Genomic DNA, 19,839 nt, shown 5'->3' with positions numbered 1-19,839 from the left:
TCAAGTTGTTTCTCCTAGTTGTAAGTCTCCCTCTTACTATGCCAGACTTTAAGCACCAGAGAGAAAAAAGCCTAAGGCTTAACCAGCTGCAGATGTGATCCTCGCTTTGGTGAGTTGTTTCTCTTTTGTAAACTGCTGGCCAAGAGAATGTCCTGCCATATGATCACTCCCTTCTGTGTGGAAGGTGGTAGAGTTAGGAGAAGGCAAACAGCTGGAGACACCCCCATCTCTAACCTCCACCTCTCTTCCAGAGTTCCTCTACCCCCAACAGAGGCAAATTCATCTCAGCCACCCAGCTTCATGGGTAGTGTCACAGGCTGGACCGTGAGCTTGAGGCACTGGGGTTTTCTCCATTTTTACTCTCTAGCTGCCGAGTAGACACCTCAGACAGCAGGATGGGACCAGAAACCCTTAGTAGTACTTTCCTAAACAGACAGAGAAGATCTGGATCAGCTCATCTATTCAGGCTTTGCCTGTGTGGTTAATGAAGCGCAGGAACAGCTCATCCTGAGATGCAGAGGACTCTCCACCACTGATGACTCTTAAAAATAGGAGAGACAAAAATCTCTTGGGAATTATTAACTTGTAGCTGTTCATCCATTATGAGAAAAAGGGTGAATTGAAAGACCCTTAAGTTACTGTTCAGCCCTATTTTCTATGATTTCTTGCTGTGGCCAAAATTTTCAGTCTCTAGAGATCTCTAAAGGGACTAACAACCACACAAAAAAAAACAAGTAAACAAACAAACAAAAAAAGAACAAAACCTTTCAGTAAACCAAGAAGAACAGTGATTCTTTTTTGTAGAGCCTGTAAAGTCTTATTCTATCTTAAGCTCCTTAAAAGCACAAAAATGCTGATGAGTTGTGGACAATTAAAAATGTACTGGTTAATACATGACAAAGTTTGCATTTAAACTTATACTTAAAAGAGGATCAACATGCATTTTTTCATGCTTCACTAACTGCTGACTTTCATATCTGAGATATGTCTTCTACCTCTAATAAATATTTATTAGTAGCTATTTTTTTTCATCAGTTTTCCCAGGCAATACTTTGAAAATGTTCTGCCTGCAAAATGTTGACCTTATTTTGCCTTGCCTCAATCTTAGTGGCCTCTGCAGCTATGAGGGACCTTCTCTTTTCTCAAAGTGGTAATAGAGGTCAAACTCCCCTGGGGTGGACTTGCAAGAACTTTTTCCTCATCCCTATAACATGAAGATGTTCCAACAGGATGGGAGAGCATGAACCCCTTTCCCCACTCCCTTACAGCCAAAAAACAGTTTGAAGGGCAAGAAGGAATGATAAACATGGGACTGACAGAGAATGAGAAATAGAAGCAAATACCATCCGAACATCATACAGAATGTTACTGACCTCAGTTTGACATGAAGATATGAGACATGAATTCTTAACATATTTTCCCCAAGAAATGGTATCATCCCTATACACACATGCTAATCTCCATCTTCCAGGTATTTAATATTCATGTATGCTCAGGCCCAGTAATTTTCAGCAAGACAGAATCAAAACATCAATTGCAAATTTGGTGGAACACTGCGGAACCACCCAGGCAAGACCAGCTCTGCTCATTATTCCTGACCAATACTCATGTTCTTAAATACTGCCAACCCTTTGAGACTTCATTTTCATGACATTTCCTAATGTCAAAATTGAACCTTACTCTCTATAGTTTTCCTGTAATGCAATCAGCCACAGAGAAGGAGAACAGTTTCCTTTCCTGTTGCGTAGTTCAACATCATCACAACCCTTGTCAGTTTAACCTTTTCTCTTTTCCTCTGGAGAAAAACAAATTCAAAACAATTCTAATTAATCCAGTCTTGTCCTTGAAGGCCCAATCTGATTTTTGTTACTTTCAGTCATTCTCCTCCTTTTTGAAAGGCAATGGCCAAACCCAGAGGCAACACATCAGCTGCAGCCTTGCTACTGCTGAGCAGAGCTGAAGGATTGCTTCATGCTCTTGCAGACAATATTTCTGCTTATACACAAGTTTCACCTCCAAGTGACTTTGCACAAAAGCGTGATGCTGTTGACTCATAGTCCAGTTTATGAAGGGATAACTGTGTTTCTGTAAAACTGTGGGTTACCTTGTTCCCCCCAGTCTTGTGCCTGGGACATTGGTTGTTTCAGCTACATGTGGAATCTCCTGCTTTCAAGGAATGTGCATGGTCTTTCTAGCCACGTATTTTACAGCCAAACAAATTATGTGGCTTTTTCTATTCCTCTATTGAACTTCATTCTGGTTTTCCCCCAGGCTACTCCTCCAGTTTGTAAAATTCATTTTGAACTATAATCGTGTCCTCCAAAATGTTTGAAGGCCCTCCCAGATGGGTGGTTGCCAACACTCACTGCGAACAATGTCCCCTGGAGACTTGAGAATACAGCTGTTAAATGCTGACTTTTTGCTGAGCTACATCTCCTAGGGGTTGGTTTTGGAAAGTATTTTCCTTAGTCTGAATTTAAAGACTCTAAGTCTTGCAAAAGGAGAAAATTTGTTTGCTGCTACTCATCCAAAGGAAGAGACACCTGGGCTGACAAAGTATATTAATCCAGAGCAGTCCTGAAAAGATTTTATTTATTTCAGCTCTTCCCTGAGCAAAAGGCAAGCTTCTTGTTTTGCTCTTTGAGACCTTGCCTGGCCTTCTGTAACAGATTTAATTCTTGAACTGTCCTTTTGAATCCAGACCTAACTGCACATATGTCTATGAGATCTTGTTTTGATTTGTATTGGTTTGTTTGTTTAAAGACAGTGGTTCAGAGGTTTTTTTTATTCATAAGAATGTACACAGAAACACTTAACAGAAGTGCTCATGCAGAAAACTAGGTTCTCTCAAGGGTAAATTTTGCACCATTATCCCATACTTTATACTATCATGGAGCAGTATTTTTTAATGTGTGTTTTTGGCTTAGTGTCATGTTATCTGGAGGATGATTTTGGTAGGAGGTCTCACAGTAGGTTTTTTTGTACATTAATGAATGTAGAAACTATGACATAAAATTCCACGTATATAGATAATATAGAGATACAGAGAAAAATATCAGCTTTCAGGCATTGATTTTGCAGACAAAAAAATAATGATTTTTGGTTTTTTTCTTTTAATTCAGACTAGATGTTCTCCTCTGTTCAGATCCTCTTTGGGATGAACTGCTATTGTTTCATTAACCACAACAGACTTGTGACATTTTATACCATCTGAGGACCTGCCTCTGTTATACTTCAAGATGAACATTAAAAGAAGACAAATATTAAAAGTACTATATGGTTTGCATTAAAAAAAAAAAAATCAAAACCAAACCAACCAAACAAAAACCTCTGGATCTGGTAGCATTTCATGTAGGTCAAGTCATGGAAGATTTTAAAGCACGGTATGCTTTAGCAATTTAAGCTCTATTTCAGCTTCAGACTCTAGAGGAAACATTTCATTTCATACACCTGGTGTCATTATAATACCTAGAGGGTTATTTGGATAGGAGATCTTCTAGTGGAATATGTGCTGAATTACTGAAGTTAGAGGATATGGAGAACATAAGGGATCCTGGATGCATTTGTGGATGATAAGAAAAGCCACAGGCATTTGTAACAGGATAAAAAAGAAGTAAGATATTTCTGCAGATAATAAATAAGCTCAATTTTTGTGACCAATGGCACTGGAATTGGGGACACTGACCAATCTCATATACTCCAAGGTTTCTTAATTCCACCAGTCTTCATTCAAGTATCAAATCCACCATCCCTGTTTTCCTCCAGCAATCCAGAATCATCTGGCTTCACATTCACAATGAGGATTTCATTTGAGTAAGAGGGCAAATAGGGCACACAGCACAGGTTTGTTGCCCAGATCTGGCACTGACCAACATCTTGGACTGAAAGGAGAAGAACAGAGAGGGAATCTGTGGGATAATGATCATATACAGGGTGTTAAATATTCCTCTGAGAGGGTAAAGTTGCAAGGAGCAAGCAGCATTTATAGAAGCATGAAGACAAATATGTCTGAGATATGGGATGAATAGGAAGGGGGAAATAAGAAGAGAAAGAAAAATACAGAAAGGAAAGGGAGCGAGGGAGGGAGCGAGGGAGGGAGGGAGGGAAGGAGGGAAGGAAGGAGGGAGGGAAGGAGGAAGGGAGGAAGGGAGGGAGGGAGGGAGGGAGGGGGGGAGGGAGGAAGGAAGGAAGGAAGGAAGGAAGGAAGGAAGGAAGGAAGGAAGGAAGGAAGGAAGGAAGGAAGGAAGGAAGGAAGGAAGGAAGGAAGGAAGGAAGGAAGGAAGGAAGGAAGGAAGGAAGAAGAAGAAGGAAGGAAGGAAGGAAGGAAGGAAGGAAGGAAGGAAGGAAGAAGGAAGGAAGGAAGGAAGGAAGGAAGGAAGGAAGGAAGGAAGGAAAAGGAAGGAACACTCACAAGTAAATTAATATCAAATTAAGGGTTTTGTCCCTGTTTCCTTCAGCAGCATTTAAGGGAAGGTGAGTTCTTGCATTTAGCTCATGGCACTAATTAAAAACAATTGTTGTAATTAAAATACTTAATTCCACTGATCTCTGGTGGCAAAGGTAGTGCACATCTTGAGTCTATGAGTGGGAACACTGAGGAGATAATTTTGCAAAAACTCTTCATAGCCTCTGGACACAAAACTGAAAGTTCTCTTGGTTAATTTCATTAGGTTAATTAATTTCACTAACTTAATTAATCAGACTTTCATTAAAACCAATAAAAACCAAATTAAGTGCTGCTGTTCTGTTGATAATGTTTCTTTAAAAATGCTCATTGTAAGATAGCTGATATCCAGAGAACTTGGGAAAATATTCTCCATAGAAATAGGGGCTTTTTTATGTGCCAAGTTTGTCTCTCACTCTCTTGTCTTTCTGATTCCTCTCAGAATCTGTAGAAGAAAAAAAATTTCAGCTTGCAGATTGCAGGCTTCAGGCACTGAGTACCCCGCAGTGTTAGGCCAGCTTGTCTGCCTCTAACATCCTGTTTCCATGCAAAAGTCTCTTTAGCACAAACAAAAAGGGGGAAGCGAGACTGAGATACATGAAACACAATTGCCAGAATGATGAATAAGGAGTTAAACTGGGGTCAGCTTCTGCCTTCCCTTGAAGATTTGCATGTGGAGGCAGGAGGAAAGGTCAGGCACCAGTTGTGAGAGACCAAGACTGGTCTCAAAACCAGGATAGTTTTCAGATTACCCCCAAATGGAGTTAAGGTCTTTTAGTGTCTTTCTAAGCACAGCTAATAGGAAATTATGTTGTGGATTTTTTTCTGATAAGCCATTAATTTCACAGCATAATTGCACATATCTTTAACTTTGGAAAACAATACAGGTTGATTGGGTTTTTTTCTCTCAATAGCAGTATTTCAAAAGATAAAGGTCAGTGTGCAAGGAGGAGTAGATACATGCATAAATAAGTGCTTGGTTACACAGTCCCTTTAAATGAACACACAGTTGGAAAAACATTTTGGTTTTTATTTCAAAATCAACTTTAATTCCATGCATCTCTTTGAATTAACTTATCTGGCACCAGTGTACTGTTAACATCTTTAAAGACAAAAGAAAAATCCAAGATGCTTTTCTTCAGAAATGCTGGGCCTTTCTCTATCTGAGGTAAGTATCATGTGGAGGGCACTTGGTGATGACTGAATGCTGCAGGCAGTGTTTCAGGAGGGTTCTCTCCCACAATTAGCACCTGGATTGTAGTAGGTTAGGACAGTAGGATGGTGGGACTCACAGGCTGAAGGAGGAAAGGTGATTAGAGGGAAATGGAATTTCTGGCACTCCAAAGATGCTGGAAGATCTTCCTTACCAACTGCCCTGGTGAAGCAGGGTTGGTATCCTGTCATCCTTTTCACTCCATGCACTGGAAAGTAAAGGATGCAACATCAGCATTACAGTGCTGAAAGGTGGACTTGGACTATTATCTGAGTTTAGATCCAGCTGATGTTAGTGGGTCTAGCAGCAAGCAAATGTAACATTCCACACTGTAAGTGACTGACAGGATTAGTGGAAGGACATTTGAATACTTTGGAAATGATACAATTAAGGCTTGTTCCCTGTATATAATTGCCTTTACTATCTTTCTCTTATAGTTAATAAATAGTCCTATCTGCTGAAGCTGCATGTATCTGACTCAATTCCCAAGAGATGTCTTCATGTCACATGCTAAAAGCCAGAGTTATAAATAAAAATGGGCATGTTTACACACCTCTGCAGTGAGACTGAAAAAAATTCGTAGCATTTTGGGAAATCAGAGAAAAGAACTGTGGAAATATATGTCACCATACCCATTCAGAACGCACTCTAATTCTGAACCATATTAGTATGTGACAATACTACGACAGCTCTTGAAACAGGCCTGTAATTAATGTTGAGATGACTGTTCTTTAAAGCAGTTACTCATTTTGCTTGTCCTTGAGGAAGATTACAGCATCTTATTTTCTGTATTTTCTGTTTCTGAGCACTTGGTGGGTTTATTTTTTTCAATTTGGTGTGACTATTGAAAGTTTATTTAGAGATAAATTTGATGAACAAAATTCAGCATACATTTTAAGACTTTTCCATGTCTTGAAGGTTCTTACTAGTGGAATGACACAGGCTTTTCTAATCATACGAAATGAAAATTTATTGAATCCAGGTGCAAAAAACTCTATTTTAAAAAGCTCCTGCTTTGAAGATTGTATGTAAACCCACTGAATTTGTTATGTTTGTAAGAAGCAAATAGGATGACGACAAAACTATATAATGGAAGGGCACCATAGAAGAGACAATATTAAGGATTTAGGCAGACAGCCACTCTGCAAATGGCTGTGCTGATGGAAGATGGTACTACTACATGTGCTATGATGCTTTGAATGACAGCTGATGTGTCTTTAATATAAAGGTAAATTTAAAAACACCCAAAGCAGCTGTGGAAGGGATATACACATCTCACTCAGCCTCTGCTCACATCAACAAGACACTAATAGAGACATTCCCAGGCTCTTCGGGGGTCAGCTACCATTGCCTTTACCACAGAGCTGTTTACCACCATGACCCTTTGCTTGAATTTATCATCCCTTCAGATCTGTCAGCAGAAAAATCTGCACAAGCTCTTCCACAGTTGTCTCATTGGAATTGGATGAGCTGGTTTAGACATCTTAAATAGGAAACATGGTGACCCAATAGATTATGTTTGAAGTAGCTGGAATGAGTATCTCCTCTGCAGGTGTAAAGGTGCAAAGGAGAAAAAATGAGGAGGAGTTTTGGACAGGTTCTTTTGGCTAGAATGGCTTGCCTTTTCTACTGGCACAGTTAGATGTGGCATAATAAACTTGTCTCTGCTTTACTCAGGGCATGTTTGTCTAAATCTGAGGAACTGACTTGATACAGAAGTTTCTGTTATGTATTTTCACTCATACAGGTAGGGCCACATCAGACAGGGCTTACCCTTTCCTCATTTGACCAAAGTTTCACACCTAGCTCTAGGACTTGGGTGCCTCCATCACATGGTTATTATCACTGACTGAAGACACAATCAGGTCAAGACCTTGGTCACTTTTAACAGCTTGAGTAACACCAGACTCCACCTTCACTTGCCAGTTTGATAAAAGAATGAAGTGCTGAAAAGATTCTTCTGAGTCATAAATTCCTGCAGGTTTCCACATCATATACTCCCACCATGAAGTCATGAAGTCACACTCTAAAAGGATGGTTGTCCCCTGTACTCACTGCTCCTGTTAAAATTGTTTTGAGGACCACATTTGGATAGTCAGAACCCAACTCTGAATTTCCAGTCCCAGTTAGTTGGAGACAGGTTCTGTTGTTTATTACATGCTGGTCCTATGAAGAGAAGGATTAACCAGCATCCAGACCATGCTGCTACGTCAGAGATGCCCACACATTGTGCACAGCTCCACGAGAAGGGAGTATCCTGGAGAAGTGTCTCAGACATGTTGATGGGACCCCAGCAAAGCAACATTTTCCCTGGAGCCCATGGACATTTGCACAGGGCTACAGCTGACATCACCCCACACAAATCACCAAAGAGTTATAACAGCATAGCCTTTGTTGGCTGTAATCAGCCTTCTCTCTAGACTTATCTACACTCTGCTCTCCCTTATCTAAAAAGATACTGTTCCCTTCCCCTCATCTGCCTCACATCCTTTCTCATCCTCCATGGTTTAACTTCTCCCCCTCAGTAATCCTCAGCATTAGCCTCAGACTCTCTGCATTCCCTCTTGTCACACCCACAGAGCTTTTATTTTGCTCAAGTTCTCACACCTTCTTTTCCATCTGGGTTTTTTGTCTTTACAGATAGGCAGAATCAAAAAGAAAAAAGAAAAAAGAAAAAAAAAAAAATAATGAAGCCCTATACATACCTCCCAAGAATGGAGGGACCAATCATGGATAAGCAACAGCTTTGCAGCCATCTTTTCCTGCACTGCCTTGAATGTTGGCAAATACACTGACACACTAAACCCATTCCCAAGTGACTGTGGACAAAGCTCTTTGTTCAGAAGTGCCAGGTGTTCTTTGGGTGTGTCCAAACTGGAGATGGAAATACACCAGCAAATGCAAGTTCCAGGTATACTACCACTCTTTGACCAGTGCCATCCAGATGAATCTTTCTGCTTCAGCGTGGTACAGGACAGACAGTACTGCCCATGAGACCTGCCAGTTGTGAGAGAAAAATAAGGAGATTGATATTTCTCAACTCTCATTCCTTGTAGCTAATTTATGGAGACAGCATTTTACTGGCTGTCACAGTAAAAAGTTTTATAATAAATAAAATTCAAAAGACCCTAGAGAATTATAGAATCTCTGAGGTCAGGAAAGACCTTTAAAATCCTCAAAGTCCAACTGCTAACCTAGCACAGAGCCAAGTCCACCACTAAACCATGTCCTAAGTGCCACATCTACATGTCTTTTAACAACTTCCAGGGATGATGACTCCATCACTTCCCTAGGCATCCTATTCCAGAGCCTGCAACCCTCCCAGTGAAGAAATTTTTCCTAACATCCAATCTGGCACAGCTTGAGGCCATTTCCTCTTGTTCTTTTACTTACAGGTTGGGAGAAAAGGCAGACCCCCACCTCACAACCTCCTTTCAGGTAGCTGGAGAGAGCGATAAGATCTCCCCTCAGCCTCCTTTTCTGCAGAGTACACAACCTCAGTTCCCTCAGCTGTCCCCCATCAGGCTTGTGCTCTAGGCCCTGCACCAGCCTTGTTGGTACACCCCAGCACCTCAATGGCTTTTTTGTAGCCTACATCTTAAGTAAAACACAGGTGTTAATATGTATCAGCTCTGGAAGTTAAGATAAACTGAGAACAAGCCCCAGTACCTTCAGTCTTATATTACCTTGTGTGCCTTCCTGCAATGCTGTAACTTTATTTGCCTTGCATTATTATGCCTTTCCTTTATGGTCCAGATTCCCAGATCCTCCTTCAAAATTAAGCAATTTTATTTGTCTCATAAACAGAGGAGACAAACATGGGGTTTCAGAGAGGGATTTGTCTCCTCCAATAGGAAGGCTGTGGCACAGATCATCTAGAGCCCAAGTTTCCTGCTACTTTTTCTGATTAAAAAATCAACCTTCCCAGTGTTGTTTTAGTTTATGTTATGAACATTTTTCAAATTACAGAAGAGCAAATTATATTTTTCCTTTGCGTATATTGCTCAGTAGCTTCTTTGTAACATTACTACTGTATCTCAAAATATCACATTTGAAAACCAAGGAAACATAAGGTGATTGAAAAAATGTTTTTAGATATATAATAATGCTTTATTGATTTCTTTCCAAAGTTATATAGGATTTGTATTGGGTATAGTATTAAAACCTTATTTCTTCCTTTATTTGTCTGTCCTTCCCTCCCTTCTTTCCTGGTTTCCCTTTCCCTCAGACAATACAGAAAGTATCTCTGAACATTTTAATATTGGCAAATATGTGATTAGTACACTAATGAATTCAGGTCAGCATCCTCTCCTTTCAACTGCATTATATACAGAACTTTCACAGTTAATTGCTGATTTTTTGCAATAGCAATCGGAATTTCCTCTTGAGGGTCACAAAGGCGCCTGTTCTTGAATCTGCCATTTCCTCATTGTGAAGACCACCAAACAATACAGAAAGGTCAGTAACTTTTAGATTAAACTGTGCAGAAACAAAACTGAAAAGCAGAACTAAAATCCAGATCTGCAAACTCTTACACAAACCCTTACACTGGCACTTACTTTGCCTGAAAGGGAATCCTTCTCAGGGAAGCCTTTTGAAAAAAGGCCCGGTGTATCCTTTTAATTTTTGTCAGCATTTAGTTACATTAGAAAACTGATTTAACTATATAATGAGCGAAAAAGCTATTCCAAGTATTACATTGCAGATAAAATGCATGCCATTATTAATACTACCTATTATTACTTTGTAAACAGAAGGTTATTTACCCTTTGAGAAAAAATATTTTAGAACCAATCTAAGGTAACTACATGTGTTAAACAAACAAATCAAATCAAACCTTAATTGGGCTTGGAGTTTCAAAACAGGAAAAATGTCAAAGTTTAGCTAAATAAATTAAACATCCAAAATAAATCTCATTTACTGAGTAATATTTTGCCAGATTCTCTGTGGAGTCATGAATTCAGAGAAATTTAGCATGCAGATGAGAAATAAGTAGGAGGGAAGCAGTCAGATGAACTATAGTGGAAAAGAAATCACAAGTGAATTCAGGATGTGTTCTGCCTAATACTGATGCAGATCTAAATGAGAACTTTTTTAATCATTTACGTAGATCCAAGTCCTGGTGTGATTCAGATTCTAACTTCAGATCTCATACACCCTGCTGAAATATTTAAAGCTTGCCTTGGATAGTGAAGGAAGCTCAGTTGGTTCCCTGGCTTTTTTAGACATGTTGGTTGCGGTGCCAGAGTTACACAGCAACACTTTGTGAAGTCCAACATTAACATGACTTGTTTTCCCTTCCTCCAGTTCCTGAAAAACAAAACATTACAACAACAGGGTAAAAACACCAACTATGGAGCTGACAGAAAAGAAAATACAGCAAGACAACCTGCAGTTGTCTGCTTAGTTTTCAAAAAAGTATCAGAATGGTTTGGGTTGGAATAGACCTTTGAAGTTCATTTATTTCCAACATGAACAGATACTCATGTTGGAATCATTTCAATCATGAACTGGTTGCCCTGTTTTATGGTCTATTATATTAATAACAAATATAATATATTTTATAAGCATTACAAAATAGACATTTCTATTTCTGTAGTAGAAGATCAACTGTTCTGGTATCCTGATGGGTATCTCTGGAAGAATAGGTTGAAGACAGGAGCCCCTATTTAGTTCAGTGGCTTTGAAAGGAAGAGAGAATACTTTGCCACTTCAAGAACTGGGCCACTCATGAACGAAACTTCATGCACTAATTCTCAGTGCAAAGCTCCTTTGGTGGCGCTCAGAAACATATGAAAAATTAAACATTGCAAGATGAGGCGGCAGCTGTCTGAGCTATTGCTTCCTTGGGAAGCAGGACAGAAGAGCAGAAACAGCAAAGTGATGCAGGCAGGGAAGGGTCTGCAGAATTTACATCTCCCCTAGAGACAAGTGGGGTACAGTCTTCTCTCCTCTCTTCTCCTCTCTCTCCTCTCTCCTCTCCTCTCCTCTCCTCTCCTCCTCCTCTCCTTCCTCTCCTCTCCTCTCCTCTCCTCTCCTCTCCTCTCCTCTCCTCTCCTCTCCTCTCCTCTCCTTCCTCTCCTCCCTCTCCTCTCCTCTCCTCTCCTTCCTCTCCTCTCCTCTCTCCTCTCCTCTCCTCTCCTCTCCTCCTCTCCTCTCCTCTCCTCTCCTCTCCTCTCTCTTCTACCTCTCTCGCCTCTCCTTTCCTCTTCTCTCCACTCCTTTCTTCTCCCTCTCCACTAGACTGTTTTCTTGTGGCAGCTGTACACAGTCCAGTATTCTCAGGTCCTAGAATAAGCAAAATTTGAACACTTCTATCTTGGCAGTCAGAGAAGTATGCAGCCTTAGGAACCATGGTGCTGCTCTAAGGCTAGAATAAGCCTGGCCTCACCCATTTAACCAAGTTAGTCATTCAGTGAAGTACATGTGGCTTATTATAAACATAAAGCCTTAGAAACAAACCATTTGATAAGTCCTGAAAGCCAATAAATGCAGACCTTGGTGATTTTGCAAAGGGAGGAGCCATCTCGCAGAAGAAGATCTACTGCTGGATGGGCTCTGTGGCTTGAACCACAGATATCTTGCAGATAGGTAGGTGTGTTTTCCCAGTTAGCCTCATAGGTTGTGAGCAAGATGCAGATCACTAAAAACTTTAATTTTGCCCTGAAAAGCAACTAAAAGGCAAGGTAGTGTATTATCACTCCTGCATAACATGTTCATCCTCTTTTGCAAAGCTGTATAAATTGCATTTCTGTACACAATCTGTTTTGGTGATACTGGCATGGGGATTTACTTTGCTTACAGGTTGAGTAGAACTTCAGTACTGTACACGGAGCTGCAGACAGTGTTTTGTAGTAGGCAGAGCATCTTTTTGAGTCTGCTGAAAAGAAGAATTGCCCAACGATTCTGTTTCGCATCTCCTGATACATTTTGCAGCTTTTAAAGTCACGGTACAAGAGATAAGCAGATGAGCTGTGGAGGGTTCTTAATTCCACAGTAATATTTGTCCTAGACGCTGATTCCTGCAAGATGGCAAAATATTTTTGCTGACCAGGGCAACATCAGCTTGTGATCGTGGGTACAGCAATGGAGAAAGATAGTACATATTTTCTAGCAATGTGTTGCACTTCCTACTTGAAAATGTTGTGCCTGACTAATTTAGGGAGAGGTTACTTTTGTTCTCATTTTTATAGCTCCACTTATTACTGCTGTAAAGCTACTTCAAGATAAAAGCAGTGTAAATGGAGGGTCACCTGGCTTCTGGGTTTTGAACATCACGTCCTCTTCCCAGCGAGAGTGGCAATGAGCCATGTGCCCATCCTCACCCAGAGTTTCCAGAGATACCGAGAACACTAAGATGCATCATCACTACCATTCATAAGCCGTTCTTCATTTAAAATTCAGCAAAACGCTCATTTACCGTTACCTGAGCGGGCAGCCCATACCTAGCATTTTGCTGAGCCTGTACCAGTAATGACCCGGTGGGAAATGAAAGCGAATCCGTTGTGTTATCCAGCGTAGCCCGTCCTGCCCCCGAGGGGGTCCAGCTCGCAGCAGCACAGCTGGAAAGGGCACGGCTTTTTGTCTACCCTGCCGAACTCGGGAGAAAGCCTTAGAGCCTTTGTTCTACCTCAGGCAAGACCGTGAGGTTTCCGACTAGAGATCTGACACCTCAGTCTTCCCGCTCACGGTGGCGACGTTTAGCAGGAGGGTTGTGAAGAGTGTATCTTAAGGAGTCCAAGACAGATTTCTGAACACACAGCGTGCGGACACGGGTGCTGCCGGTGCCCAGTGGAGCCTTCCCTTGCGCTCCCACCCTTCACCCACCAGTTGGGCGGTCCGCCCTCCTGCCCCCGCCCTGGCACCTTCACTCCTGCCCGTACTGACTCCCTCCATCGCCCGCTACCCGTGCGGTGGTTGGGGGGAGGCTTCAGGCGGGCAGGGAGCGAGGCAAAGCTGGGGCGCGCAGGTGCCGCCCTGCCCCGGTGGCGTCCCCGTGAGGGGCCGGGGACGCCGGGAGAGGCGCGGTGGGGGACCCAGCTCCAGCCGGCGGCTAGGCGAGGTCGAACTGCCTGAGGCGAGGCGGGTCTCGCCCCCGTCCGCGTCCCGCCGTGCCGCGGCGGTCGCGGCGATGGGGCCGCCCCCCAGCCCCCGCATCCCGGCGGCCGAGGTGTGCTCCCTGCGGCGCCGCCGCCCGCCGTCCGCGGCGAGGCGGGCCGGGGCAAGGGGTGGGAGGGGGGTCGGGGGGCGGAGGGGTGGCGGCGGCGCACGGCGGCGAGGTGTCTCGCAGCCCTCCCGAAGGAGCCCGGCCCACCTCTCCCGTACAGGCACCCCCTCCTCCCGCCCCGAAAGAGGAACTCCCCGCCCGCGCAGCCCGGCCGCGGCGGAGGGAGAAGCAGCGGCAGCGGCGGCGGCGGCGGCGGCAGCGGCGGCAGCGGCAGCGGCAGCGCCCGGCCCCTCCGCGCAGCATGGCGCAGCAGCGCCCGCCGCCCGCCGCCGCCGCCTCCTGAGCCGCCCCGCCGCGCCGAGCCGAGCCCGCGCCCATGGCGGCGGCGCCGCCCGCCCTCAGCTGGGCGCTGCCCCCTGCTGGCGGCGCTGGCGGGCGCCGGCGGCCCCCAGAGCTTTGAGCTGCCGGGGGCCCCATCGACAACATCGAGGTGAGCGGCGGCGTCGTGCTGGTGGCGGGCGGCAGCTGCCTCTACGAGCTGTGGCCCGAGCTGCGGCCCCGCCGCCGCGTGGTGCCGGCGGCGGCGGGGCAGCGCTGCGGGCGAGCCCCCCGGCATGCGCAGCAACCTGCTGCTGCCCTACGAGGAGGCCGGGGGGACGCGCGTCCTGCTGGCCGGCTGGACCCAGAAGGATGGCACCTGCGAGGTGTGGGAGCAGCCGGCCTACCGGCAACGCCTGAACCGCAGCGAGGTGGTCAGCTGCCTACCCGACGGCTCCACCGCTGGCGTCGTCCTCCAGCTGGACGGCAACTGGTACCTGGCCGTGGCGGCCACCTACTCGGCCGGCCGCTACGGGAACCATCTGGGCTGCGAGCCTTCCCAGTCGGACGAGGCGACCGTCATCACGGTGCGCAGCATAGAGAACCTGGAGTCCAAGGAGGAGCTGGGCATCATCAAGCGCAAGGAGGAGCCTCTGCACTTCGTGGATGCGCTCCAGTGGCGGGATCACCTCTTCTTTCCCTACTACAGGTTGAAGGCCAGGTCGGGCGAGGACATGGAGCCACCGAGCATGGCTGTCCTGCGCCAACTGCGCCTCTCAGAGGGTGGCCTTACTATGCAAGGGCACGTGTATTTGGACTGCGGGTGCAGGAACCTCATCGTTTCCTCCAGCCTCGTCCGCCAGGGTGAGCAGGGCTGGTGGGTGGGTGTTTTCCGACACAGCGCCAAGGCCTGGAACGCCACCGCTGTCCACAGCCACAGTGCCAAGGCCTGGAACGCCACAGCCGTCTGTATCTTTGGGATGGAGGAGATGAAGGAGAAAGCCTGTACCTCTACGCACTTCATGAATGGGAAGAGCTGTGTAAGTCTGGGCGTCATTTTGCTAGCTTTCCTCCTGCACGTTGTTATAGACACTGTTGTTGTGGCTGGTGTTGCTGAGTGTGACTCGGTGGGGTGTTCCTGACCTGAAGGCCTGGGAAGTTTGCAGGGAACCTCAGAGCCGCTCCAGGCTGGAGCCCTGGCTACATCAACCCTTACACAGCGCTTTCTGTCTCTAAAAAGCTCATCCTTTACCAGATCCTGGAGTGTCCTTCCCACCTACATCTTGGGAAAGACATGTCTGAGGGAACACCTGATGGCATCCCAGTCTTGGACCCCTCAATCAGTGTGCCCTTTTCTGCCAAGGATTAGTTGTGCTCCTTTGTACCACACATTTTCCATACAACTTTGATAAAGCATCTCCTACCTTATTCTGTGCATTCACATCTCATGTCATTGCGGCTACATCAGAAACAAAAAATAGGTGATCAAGTTGACTCCTGTGCACTGAGCTGTGTGCGTTGTTATCTTACTAGTTATTTATGGTTGCTTGTTTGGTGGTAGGTGTTTTCCAAACCTCACAGGATTGGCCTCGCGTGAGAGGGCTCACAGACACCCCTCCAAACCCAAATGCACAGCAGACAGCAGTAGATGATATGTCTTTGTTGCTGCAATGGTTACCTTCTCACAGGCAGTGGTATCCCATGGAGATCCCGTGGTCATCTAGTTCTCTCTAACACTCTTCAGCTCCTTCCTCTTGAGAGTGAGCACTTGAGAGTGAGCACTTGGAGAGCAGGGTGGTTAAGGCTTTGCTGTGGCCTCAGTAGCTAGTAATGAAATGAACGAAAAATTAAGTTCAATAAGCTAAAAATGGAATTCAGGAGAAGAAGGTGCTTTTGCAAGGCCCATCCATGCTTTTAAGTCACACTCAGATGTCCTTTCAGAGCTATAGAAAAAGGAACAACACCAAGAAGTATCAGGGACAGCTGTGGGGGATCAAGCGAGCCACTATAAAGCAAGCCCTGGCCTTTTGCAGCTCCCCCACTGTCCGGGGACTTTGCAGTTTAACCCCTTAATCCTTTCTGTGTTGCAATGGGAGTTTGTTGGAAACTCCTTGAAAGAAGTGCAGTAGATCGACTGCCACTCTGAGCCTTAGGCTTCCCAAATCTAACCCACAGCAGAGCGCAGTGCTGAGAGTCTTCCAAACATAATCTAGCGGAGGGCACGTGTGATTCAGTCTGCTCGTCTCCCTATGGAGGCTGTGAGAGTACTGCCAGTGTTAGAGGATGTAGTTATGAATGAGAACCCCGCGTGTGAGTGAAACAACTCTGCTGAAGTAAATAGTAAAGCTCTCACGGCAGAGCTTTGACTTCCAGTGCCAGTTTGCAGCTTAGTGCATGGTTTCTGTGCTCTCGCAAGGCAGAATTGCTGGATGAATTTGAAGTCTCCTCCTCCCGAAAACACATTTTATAGTTGGATTTTTAATTTGTAACCCTTGCTCCTGGTTATTTGTGGCATTTTTTTCCCGCTGTGCTTTCTGAGCCTGCAAAGCAAAAAACCCAAAACCTTCCTGGGCAGCATATCCTTTTTAAACTTTCCAAAGCCCCATGCTAGAAATTTTGGAAGACTCACATGGTTTTCATGGAGTAAGATAATGCATGTAAGGTGAGGCAGGTATTTCTGTCTGACTGGTGTTCCTCTCAGTCCCCAGTTGCCTCCCAGTTCCCGAATATGAAAAAGCAATGATCCACTTATTTAAGAACTGATCTGACTCAGATCTGACTCCTGTGACTCCAGGGTTACTTTCCTGTCCCAAAAGGCTTGTCCCTACTGGAAATGTAGATTATAGTTGGCTTCAATGATGAAGAATCCCAACTTTGAAAGTTATTAAAAGGATTGATTGCTTAGTATTATGCCCCTAACTATAGGGATGTTATTGATCATGATATTTTGGAGTAAAAATAAATACAGTTTATCACTGACAGGAAAGCCATATTTTAATATTTTGTGAGATAGCAGGATATCTGGATGTTGTGTAGTAATACAACCTATAGCATTAGGTGGCTAATTATGCTGCCTTTTCAAGCTAATTATATATGCTTGTGGTGTATAAACACAGAAATAAATGCATGCAGTTCAGCTTTAATGTGTTTTTATACTACAGAAGGTTAGGGTAGGCTATTGCAGAGTAAGTTTGGAGATGACAGGCCCATATGCTGCTGCTTCTGGGTTGTTTTAGTCCAGATCCTTACTGTCTCTCACCAATTCATGGGAATCTCTGCAAACATGGAACATGCTCTTCTTGGTCACAGAAGCACGTGGGCTTCAGAAGTGTCAGGAAGATGGTGTGTAGCACATCCACCAGCTTGTAGGAGAAGTATGTGCAATAACTAGTGGTGGCTCTGGTCAGAAAGGAGTGCCTCATAATATGGTCTGTAGGAATGTCAGCAAGCAACGGGGCTTCATGTCTGCTTTAATGCCCAGTCTTTTAAAGATAGTGTTGGTACTGAGCAGATCAATGTGTTGCAGCATTATGGTTGCCTACAGTGCAAGACCTGTATGTTGTTTGTGGCTGGTGGACCATGCTGAATGTCAGCTTGGCTTTTGCATTGCAGATGCCATGTAATGCAGGGTGCTGTGGGTCTTAGTCTTCTTTGCTGGGTACACTTGGATTCTGGAGTTCAGGCACGATGTGATGAGGTACATGGATAACAGACACAGACTGACAGTTTTATTTTGGGTTTTTTTTTGGCTGCAGGATGACAATTTATAGTTAGAGAATACGCTAGGGAGCAGTGGCAGTTTGTTTTCCTTTTGATCTTGTCATTCTTCAGGTTTCTGTAATTATTCTGATTACCTTTAGGCAAGACATCCTCTTACCTGTTTGCACTCAACAGCTGCTTCTATTTACCCTGTGTTGGCACTGTGCTTCTCAGTAGTACACTGCAAGAGGGACTTGGACTGAGGTATTTGTGGTCCTGAATTCCCTGCGATGTTGCTGCTGCATGTTCTTCTCTAAAGTCATTCCTGTAAGGTACTGAGCTTTCTGGCCCTAACCCAGTAAAGCACTTATGGGCATAGTTAAAATTAGGCCTTTAAGTAGTTCCATCATCTGCAAGGGAACCGCCCGTGACCTTAAAGGTAAGAATGAACTTGAGTATTCAGTGGATAAGAACCAAACTGCTCTGCATCCTGTAGGAGTTCCTTATACATGTGTAATCCCTTCAGCCTCGCAGTGGTATTTAGACCAGAGTTGACATTTTGGTGGATCATGATCATGAAATCAAAGCTCCTTAGCCAGTACATAGGAGGAGTGCTGGGATATGTCACAAACTTGCTTCAGGAGCTAGGGAGCTTTAAGACAGCCTTTCCTTCTGTTTTTCCAGGACTGAACTTCTGGAAAATCCTATCTCTCCCAGAGATCCCAGGATCTTATGCAGATGAGTTGGAGAAGTGAGCATATTAGAGAACTTAACAGGGGAGGATTGTAGAATGTTACCTAACCACAGTGACAAATCTGGAAATTCAGTTTGCTATTTAAAAAAAATTGCATAGCAGAAAAGGGTTCTACAATTTTTCAGGGAGAAAATCCAAAATAGTGTTAGGCATCTATACCAGAGAGACAGAAGAAGATGTTTATTTTACAGTGTGTAAAGGCTAAGTAGCTGTGGTAGCTACTGATTGCTTAGCTATCTTAGTTGGATTTTCATGTGCTATTAAATGCAAGTAAAGCTATATAACAGTCTGTTCTCTGAATTTTTGCATTTTCCAGTGGGTGATAAACATGTGGGTTGGCATATGCTCCTTAATTTATTGAGTGTAGTTTGGAAACCTAGGACATATCTTAGCTGGACAAATAAAATAAGCTTTACTGAAATGAGATTTTGAAGTCAACGGAGTCACATCAGTTTAATCACAGCCATTAATTTGCAGGAATGACATTTGAATTTGTGTGGTAACTAATTCCAAAATGATTCATGATCTTTCCTATAAGGAAGGAATTACAGACTTCTAAATATCGCTTGGTATCAAAATTGATTCTGTAATTAATTTTCTAGTAGTAAAGTAATCTCCTGTGTATTACCAGACGGCTAGTATTTCATTTGATGTTTGATGGATTTCTAGAGTTAATGTTTCTAGAGCAAATCTGTCCAGTTACAGTGAATTTTCAGTTCATCCCTGTTTGATGTGGGAAGTAAAGCCATCGGAGACTTTGAAGCTCTCACATTGTCAGTAAAAAGAAGGCTTGCTTACAGTCATCTGGCTTCACCAGGTGTTCTTACCAGAAACTTTTGGGACCCTGGTGGCTGTTAAACAGAGTATTTGCTTCCGTGGGATCACAGAATCGTTCAGGTTGGAAGGATCCTCAGAAGGGGTCACCAGTCCAGCCCCCTGCTGACAGCAAGGTCAGCTTTGAGATCAGACAGGGTTGCTCTTGGCTTTGTACTGTCAGATCTTGAAACCTCCAGGGATAGAGGAGACTGCATCACTTCTCTGGAAAACCTGTTCTGCTCATCTGTCCTTACAATGATCCTGATGATTTTTTTTTCTCTTGAGTCCACTAGAAGCCTCCCCTGTTACAGTTTGTGGCATTATCTCTTGTCCATACCAGGTGCAAGAATTCACATTTGTCCTTGTTGAATATCTTGGGGTCCTATACTTAGAGCCTAAATAAGTCCCTCTAAATGGAAGCCCTGCAT

General features: G+C 44.1%; 1 protein-coding gene across 1 annotated transcript in view; it reads left to right on the top strand.

Moving 5' to 3' along the window:
* The first annotated feature begins 14,407 nt into the window (after positions 1-14,407).
* Positions 14,408-19,839, top strand: part of PLXNC1 (plexin C1) — a 70,953-nt gene continuing 65,521 nt past the window's right edge. The window contains exon 1 of the mRNA XM_030463620.1: positions 14,408-15,182. Coding sequence (XP_030319480.1) covers positions 14,439-15,182 — 744 coding nt within the window. The 5' untranslated portion in view covers positions 14,408-14,438. The remainder of the gene's footprint in view (positions 15,183-19,839) is intronic.

This window comes from Calypte anna, chromosome 1 (assembly GCF_003957555.1).
Source record: "Calypte anna isolate BGI_N300 chromosome 1, bCalAnn1_v1.p, whole genome shotgun sequence".
In the NCBI taxonomy this organism is placed as follows: domain Eukaryota; kingdom Metazoa; phylum Chordata; class Aves; order Apodiformes; family Trochilidae; genus Calypte; species Calypte anna.
This window is presented reverse-complemented; position numbering and strand designations above follow the sequence as displayed.